The 9067-nt window shown below is 42.7% G+C and overlaps 1 protein-coding gene across 8 annotated transcripts in view; it reads left to right on the top strand.

The window, feature by feature from the left end:
- The first annotated feature begins 7981 nt into the window (after nt 1-7981).
- camk2a (calcium/calmodulin-dependent protein kinase II alpha) overlaps nt 7982-9067 on the top strand; it is a 96896-nt gene continuing 95810 nt past the window's right edge. For 5 of the 8 annotated variants that reach the window (XM_031809320.1, XM_031809315.1, XM_031809317.1 and 2 more), the window contains exon 1: nt 7982-8197. In XM_031809320.1, coding sequence (XP_031665180.1) covers nt 8136-8197 — 62 coding nt within the window. In that variant the 5' untranslated portion in view covers nt 7982-8135. The remainder of the gene's footprint in view (nt 8198-9067) is intronic. The other 3 variants (XM_031809322.1, XM_031809321.1, XM_031809316.1) reach the window with 2 other exon arrangements.

Genomic DNA, 9067 nt, shown 5'->3' with positions numbered 1-9067 from the left:
TTGGTTTGAATATAAAATACAGCTAAGAGAAATGTATGGATGTGGTAGAGGAGGATTTACAGAATGAATTTGTTTCTATTGTGAGCTCTCAGAAAAGAAGCTTGTCAGAGTTGACACAATGCAGTTTTTATGCAGCAGATGACTGTGTTGAGTGACTCATGATTTCTTTACATGTTATAAGGGCCGTTCTTATCACTGTGGTTCGCTCCTTATGACTGAGACACATTTTTGTCACACTTTATTATGCAAAACATTAGGAACACCTACCTAATATTGAATTGCCCCCCCCCCCCTTTTATTTTGTCCACAGAACCATCTCAATTCGTCAGGGCATGGATTACAAGGTGTCGAAAGCGTTCCACAGGGATGCTGGCCCATGTTGACTACAATGCTTCCCACAGTTGTGTCAAGTTGGCTGGATGTCCTTTGGGTGGGGGACCATTCTTGATACACACGGGAAAGTGTTGAGTGTGGAAAAACCCAGCAGTGTTGCAGTTCTGGACACAAACCAGTGCGCTTGGCACCTACTACCATACCCCCTTCAAAGGCACTTCAATATTTTGTCTTTCCCATTCACCCTCTGAATGGCACACAAACACAATACATGTCTCAAGTCTTAAAAATCCTTCTTTAACCTGTCTCCTCCCCTTCATCTACACTGATTGAAGTGGATTAACGAGTGACATCTATAAGGGATCATAGCTTTCGCCTGGATTCACCTGGTCAGTCTTTGTCTTGGAAAGAGCAGGTGTTCCTGTTGATAAGAAACTGCTTGCTAAGGTTAGGGTTAGGGTAGGGTTTAGAATAAGGGTTAGGGTTAAAGGTTAGGGCTAGGGGAAGGGTTAAAGGTTAGGGTTAAAAGGCCATTGCAGCTGTTTTTATATTGAATTGTAACTTGTACTCTGGGAGTCGGGAAGCAAGTTCAGGGGGTGTATTTAATAAATAAATGAACATAGAACAAAACAAGAAATACGGGTAGCTTACAGACATAAACACTGGAACAGAAACAATAACACATGGGGAAAGAACCAAAGGGAGTGACATAGGGAAGCTAATCAGGCAGGTGATGGAGTCCAGGTGAGTCTGATGAGCTGCTGATGCGCGTAACGATGGTGATAGATGTGCGTAATAATGAGCACTCTGATGACCTTGAGCGCCGGAGAGGGTGTACATTTGACGCAAATCATTTCTGGTTAACAATAACTACCTTACTGTAATAGTTGTACATTAAAATTGACACATAGCTATTCAGCTAAATACATTCTCAAGCAAGAATTTAGCTAGGACTGTCCGGTAATGGTCTGGGTTGGGAGGGGGAAACTGAATACTAGCTGTTATTGGCAGAAAGGGTTTGGAACTCTCTTTGTTATTGGTCTGTTAACCAATTCACCGACTGGTGATGTCCCCAGACAAGCCGAAACTCCCGTCCTTGTAAATCTGCTGATTAGATGGTCATGTGTAGATTGTATTTTCAACCAGCAGCTATCAGGAGATAACACTGATACAAAACGTTCATACTTTTACCATGTTAGTTTCATCAGCTGTGGTACAATATGATACAAAACACAGGCACATTTGAATTTTGACTACACTGGGCCTTTAAGTTTAGGGTTAGGATATATGTTAAGGTTAGGGCTAGGGTTAGTAGATAGTTGAAATGTTGACAGTTATTCACCATATACTGACCATCTAAATCATCTACTACATTAAACCGTCTACTATTTGGACTATCCAAATAAAGTGTTACCCAGATTTCTTTCAGATGTGAAATATTGTGTTAGCTAGCGACATTTCAGGCAACAACAGGTTTTTCACCCCCTAGCTTGACCTCTGAACTCCCTGCCAGTTCTCTTCCAGAGCTTGATTCTATGGTGCAGCTGCCTGTATCCCTGGCTGCACTCACGGACCCTGCAGACAAACTCAACCCAAAGTCTCCTAATCCCATCCATTACTCCGTATAGTACTGGCATGCCTCAGCCTCATCTCATGTTACCATGACTACTGCCAAAGAATGTTCTCTGCTCACTAGACTGAAGTCTGGGTTTGGACCATCAACGTCAGTCACATCAACCCCTGTTGATACCTGAACAAAGAATGTTCTCTGCTCACTAGACTGAAGTCTGGGTTTGGACCATCAATGTCAGTCACATCAACCCCTGTTGATACCTGAACTCTCTCTCTCTCTCTCTCTCTCTCTCTCTGATCCTGCAGGCCCAACCCCTAGCTTATTGAAGTGGTCTCTCATGCGCTAACAACATGCAATAGTTGGGGAACAAGGTTATGGCCCACTGCATGGTAGAAACATACATAGCTGAGGCTGTTCAAGTGATTTACACTCTTTAGCATCATTACATCGTGGAGCCTGGGGGATAGTCATATATCATGGAGCCTGGGGAATAGTCTTATCATGGAGCCTGGGGGTTAGTCATATATCATGGAGCCTGGGGGATAGTCATATCATGGAGTCTGGGGGATAGTCTTATCATGGAGCCTGGGGGATAGTCTTATCATGGAGCCTGGGGGATAGTCATATATCATGGAGCCTGGGGAATAGTCTTATCATGGAGCCTGGGGGATAGTCATATCATGGAGTCTGGGGGATAGTCTTATCATGGAGCCTGGGGGATAGTCATATATCATGGAGCCTGGGGAATAGTCTTATCATGGAGTCTGGGGGATAGTCTTATCATGGAGCCTGGGGGATAGTCATATATCATGGAGCCTGGGGAATAGTCTTATCATTGAACCTGGGGGATAGTCATATATCATGGAGCCTGGGGAATAGTCTTATCATGGAGCCTGGGGGATAGTCATATATCATGGAGCCTGGGGGATAGTCATATCATGGAGCCTGGGGGATAGTTATATCATGGAACCCGGGGGATAGTCATATATCATGGAACCTGGGGTATAGTCTTATCATGGAACCTGGGGTATAGTCTTATCATGGAGCCTGGGGGATAGTCATATATCATGGAACCTGGGGTATAGTCTTATCATGGAACCTGGGGTATAGTCTTATCATGGAGTCTGGGGGATAGTTATATATCATGGAACCTGGGGTATAGTCTTATCATGGAACCTGGGGTATAGTCTTATCATGGAGCCTGGGGTATAGTCTTATCATGGAACCTGGGGTATAGTCTTATCATGGAGTCTGGGGGATAGTTATATATCATGGAACCTGGGGTATAGTCTTATCATGGAACCTGGGATATAGTCTTATCATGGAGCCTGGGGTATAGTCTTATCATGGAGCCTGGGGTATAGTCTTATCATGGAACCTGGGGGATAGTCTTATCATGGAGCCTGGGGAATCATCAGACTTAGTTTTGACTCGCTCTCACACACCTCTATGTTTTCCTCTACACAATGCACAGCCTATCAATTGTAGTTAGATTGGAGGGAAAATATCTGCTCAGACTTGTTAGACCTCAGTTTGAATTCTATCTACAGAGCATCGTTCAGCAATAATAGTATAGTAAATGTAATGAATATCCACATATTTCTTTAAACTACAGTATATAATTCAATCTTAATCATTTGTATTTCCTAAGAGTTAGCAAAGCTTTTCTAATGTCTTCTAACATCTACTGTGCATCCACTGTCTCCATAGTGAGACAGCTCTCCCACTAAGTAGGCTGCAGGCATAGGGTCAATTCCATTTTAATTTCAGTCGATTCAGAAAGTAAACCAAATTCCAATTTGACATTTTCCCAATTGAAAAGCATTGATGAGACTGTCAACACTTCCAGAATTGACAGGTATTGAAATGGGAATTGACCCTAAACCTAGCATTGCATCCTGTCAGTCATGTAGTCAGGCAGCCAGTCAGGCAGGCAGACAAATAGTCAGGTAGTCAGGCTGCGATGCGAGTCAGGCAGAGGCACCACTGATGTTGATCCTGTCTGTCAGATAGCCAAATCCTACAGGAGCAGAACTGCAGGAAGGAGCCTCAGGAATCCCTGGGGATCTCATAGCATTCAGTAGAGACAAAACACTAGTTCTAAAAAGGTAAGCTAGGCCACTGAATGTCATTAGCGACAGATGAAGTATTTAGAACTAGTTTTGGAGTTTTGCTCTTGTTGCTGTGGAACTAGAAGACTGTTAAAGCAGGGAGAATAGTCATCTGTATAATCACTTCTACATTTGTCAAAATTCCCTTTGATCCCCTAGAATCACCACTGTATCTTGGCCTCCTACAGTGGAGGACATTAGAGTAGAGTGTCGTGGAAATGTCCTCTATTTACCAAATCATGGGAGCAAACCACACACAAGTCAGAGTTAGTTATCACAGTCCATCTTTAATTATATGAGCTCTATCACAGCCCTGTGCCTCTCAGATCAATTCAGTGTCTATCAATGAATTCTCTGAGAGTCCCTTACACATTGCAGCTGAGATCCTTTAATAGCAAAAAACACACATAGTCAGACAGCATAGACATAATAAATCGTTCAGCTTTGTCTCCTAAACTATGTTATTTTCTCAAACTCAGAACCATAAACCAATCCTCCATATCAACAGGCATATATCAAATCCATCTCCTTAAGAGAGACCAAACGAATTACATAGACATGCATCTTCATATCACTGATAAGTTGCAAGACCTTGGTTTGTTTATTCCTTCTAGGATGGTTATATGAGTCACCCTCAATGAGCACACACTCTTTGTAGCCCATGTCATCTCTTCTATCTTAACCTATCTGATTTTATTGCCAGCCCAACACTCTTAATAGCTAGGCTATCTGCCGCCCTGATCTGAGGACAATGCTTCATGTTGGCTCATGGAGGTTTATTGGCTTCAATTCATTACTCACGAAGACAATTTGAGGGAATATTGCCTTGCTCATACATTTCCATCATGTCATGCTATACATATGACACATACTGTTTCCCAGATAAATCTTGTGATCTTAAGGTGTTTCCATTTAAATTCCAATTTGTGATAAATTAATTAGGCCTAGGAAACCTGTGATCCAATTAGATGTGTGTGAATCATTCATTCTTCAGTGCCTCAGTATTTGCTGAACCGTTATTCAATGTAAATTCAACACATTGACGTGAGTGTCATACCACCTGTCAACACTTGGGGACAGTCATTATCCTGTGTCATATCCCACTCCATTTGTGCCTTGGCTCTTCAACAGGGGCAATTATAATGTTTGGTGACGTAATGCACCTTGGAAGCCCCTCTTTTCATCACATGTGGCAAATTAGCAGCTCTGTGAGATGCCTGAATAGATGTGTTCACATCACATCATAAAGAAACATAAACATGAGCAGGTTGTTCTGATTGAGGTGATAGAAACCAACAGGGGATTTCCAGATGAGGATCAACACTGACCAGCCGGTCTCTATCCATCTCTGGGTTAGCTCTGTCCCTGGCCGCAGAGATCTGGCCCATAGACTGGGTCTGACTTCATCCATTGAATGTGGCTCCTGTTGGCTCAGACTTCCCCAGGTATGTGTGTGTGTGTGTGTGTGTGTGTGTGTGTGTGTGTGTGTGTGTGTGTGTGTGTGTGTGTGTGTGTGTGTGTGTGTGTGTGTGTGTGTGTGTGTGTGTGTGTGTGTGTGTGTGTGTGTGTGTGTGTGTGTGTGTGTGTTTGTGTGTGTGTGTGTGTGTTATTCCAGGGAGACCTGCTGGACATTTTAGATGATATATATGTTGATTCAAACCCTTTCCATTCTCTACAGTTTTCAAATTTATTACTCAGTTTATTCAACATTGTTGTCCTAACCAACTCATTTTTGGTTTCAGTCAAGGAGGAGATTGATGCCTAAGATTCTGTTGTTGAGATTGTAAAGCATGATACTGTATTCCACCATCTTGTTCATTATTGAAATATAACGTTTTACTAATGATGCTCATGTCATGGACTGTAGTTGTTTCAGCTCCCAAGCAGGAAGGCACTTATGGAAGTCTCTCTAGATGGGAGCATTTGCTAATTGACTGAAATCTAAATGTATAGGGAAAGAAGGCCTATCCCCCCCCCCCAAGTCTATCACTCTCTGCTTTCTGAGGAGATGCACTCGCAGCCAGCAGACCGTGAAAGCTCAGCCTTGTCCTGGCTTGACAGCAACAAAGCCATGTGGCCAATATGCGGCCTGTTTTAGAAGTGAATCACAAAGTCCTGAGCCGGGCTGATACCCTTAAGGGTAGACCAGGCGGTCTGCTGGAGTGGCATTGAGTTACTGACTCAAAGCCACAAGAGGGTAGAACATATTTCCAACGTTGCTTGTTTAGCAGGAGCGTCAGTATACTGTATTTCTATTGGAAGTATGGAAGAGGGGGAAGGGCTGTGATGAAATCTTAATGAATCTCCCAACTCTGTCAGAGACATACTGTATACGTCAACAAGGAGGAATGACTTAGTCAAGCATTTAGTTTTTCCCAGTGGGGTGTACAGGTTCACAATGGGCTGAGTGGGTTAGTGGCTGAATGTGTTGTGATCGACAAAGGGCCTATGCAGAAATCAACAGTGACAAAGATCTTAAATATCTTCTTCATGAATAATTAGGATATATTCCCTTTAGGCTATATGTGACATGGTTTCCACTAGACTAGTATCTGGTCATTGACCATGGCGTGTAATGCATTAACCTGCAGGCTATACAGCCTGGTCTCATAGACTCCACGTAACATGGTACATGTAAAAACGGGACTCTCAAATTAATATGATATGATACGTTTGGTATGGTTACATAAGATAGAAGGTTAAGTCAAAAATGGAAGTAGGGTGGTTGGTTGGGGTGGATAGGTAGGCGTATAATGGGAACATCTAGCAACCCAAAGGTTGTGATTTCAAATCTCGTCACAGACTATTTTTGTTAATTAGCAACTTTTCAAATACTTACTACTTTTTAGTTACTTTTCAATTACTTAGCATGTTAGCTAACCATTCCCCTAACCCTAACTCTTTTAGCTAACCCTTTAACTTAACTCCTAAACTTAACCTTAACCCCTAGCCTAGCTAACGTTATCCAGATAGCTAACATTAGCACCTAGCTAGAATTCGTAACATATCATACGTTTTTCAAATTCGTAGTATATTGTAAATTTTTCAAATTCGGGAACATGTTGGACATCCACAAATTAATGCATACCATACGAAATGTAGCATATCATACTAAATGGTGTGTCTCAGATTTATGTACAGAATAATACAAAAATCTCTGAGACCAGGTTGGTCTATAAAGTGTTGTAGATGATTCCTCCATGAAGCAGAGCTGACTGTGATGATAACATGAGGAGTAGGTGGGTGAGTGTGGATTCTGACTTAACCTTCATTGTGAGGGCCTACAGTTGGTTGGTGTGTTATTTTCATAATAATAACATAATAGTACATCAGAGAAATATTTTCAGACCGAAGAAATTAGAGATATTAGTGATTCCTTAATCAAAAGTTAAATGACTGCTATTTTAATGTCTTTGGGGCTTGCTTGGTTGCTTGATTAGTTATATTAGTGGATTGAAGTGGATGTATATTTAATCTTTCACTTTGCTAAGTATGTGTGTATGCACATATGTTTACGTCTTTGTGCTCATGTATGTGCTTGTCCATATGTGTGCACTGTTTGAACTCCACCGTGTTAAGCTGCCTCCTCGTCTGTCTGTCTGTCTGTCTGTCTGTCTGTCTGTCTGTCTGTCTGTCTGTCTGTCTGTCTGTCTGCCTGCCTGCCTGCCTGCCTGCCTGCCTGCCTGCCTGCCTGCCTGCCTGCCTGCCTGTCTGTCTGTCTGCCTGTCTGCCTGTCTGTCTGTCTGTCTGCCTGTCTGTCTGCCTGCCTGTCTGCCTGTCTGCCTGTCTGTCTGTCTGCCTGTCTGCCTGCCTGTCTGCCTGTGAAGTGTGCGTTTGGAGAGGAGGGGGATGCAGTTGCCATGGCAATGGGGCTGTGTATTCAGGAGTGCAGGCAGAGCTGCGATTGGAGGAACCAGGCGAAGCGGGCGGGCAAAATGTTGGAGCAAAACTGACAGCCAGCATTGCCCCCCTTCACTTCCACTCCGTAGATCAGGATAGTGATAGAGAAGCTTGGCTCTCATCAAGGCTTCCAACCATCCTCTATCTATCGCTTCCAATTGCTTCCGCTCCAAAAAGCACTCGACTAAAGGTCCAGCTGAAACCCTCCACCTCAGATCATGACCACTACCATCTGCACCCGCTTCACTGAGGAATTCCAGATGTTTGAGGAACTGGGCAAGTAAGTTCCACAAGACATTTTTTTATTTTTTTTACTCATACAAAGGGGTATTTGGCATTGCATTTGGGGCCTGTGTGACAATGAAAGATTACCTCTTTGTTCAGTATGAGTCAGAGGCATTTGTTCACAGCAAGTGAGGGAGTATTGATGAAATATTTGGTGGCAGAACTGAATAACATTACTCTTCTAAAGAAATCCCTTTATGGCAGGAGACCGGAAAGGTGTTTTAGCTGAGGAAATATAACTTAGATGAGAGAAGGGAAGAGTAAAGAGAATGATCAGGTGTGAATGAACAGGTGGGATCAGGTGGGAATTAACAGGTGGGATCAGGTGGGAATTAACAGGTGGGAGTGCCAACTTATTTCTGAGATTTCTCGTCTGATAATTATTTCAGGAGTCTTGAGTCTCATAACATTTTCCTAAATGGAGTGCATTTTGAGAGAGTAGTACCATCACTTAGAAGACATAACTGATCTGCCGTAAGTGGCTACCTCTTCACACAGGAAGCTGGAGGATGTCTCTCAATGTCATATTGGACCCTAGGTCGAGACAGAGATTCAGCCTGGTGGAATAAAGCGAGAAAACTCGACTTTAATATTTGATATCGGTGCTCGGTGGTTCACATTCATCCTCTAGGTGGTAACACACATACACACACATACACAAAACACACACATACATTCACACAAAACACACACATGCCTGCCCACACAAAACACACACTGTCCTTCTTTTCCAATATCTTCTGGTAACTTGACAGCTCAATTATTTTGATTGTCTGACAGTTATCAAATATTTCACACCAGGTAAAATAATATTGAATGGTTCTCCACCAATCTACATAAATGGAAAAGAGGACATATTGAATTA

The sequence above is a fragment of the Oncorhynchus kisutch genome, linkage group LG29 (genome assembly GCF_002021735.2).
Source record: "Oncorhynchus kisutch isolate 150728-3 linkage group LG29, Okis_V2, whole genome shotgun sequence".
NCBI classification, from domain to species: domain Eukaryota; kingdom Metazoa; phylum Chordata; class Actinopteri; order Salmoniformes; family Salmonidae; genus Oncorhynchus; species Oncorhynchus kisutch.
Note: the sequence above shows the minus strand (reverse complement) of the source record. Positions and strands in the feature narration are given on the sequence as shown.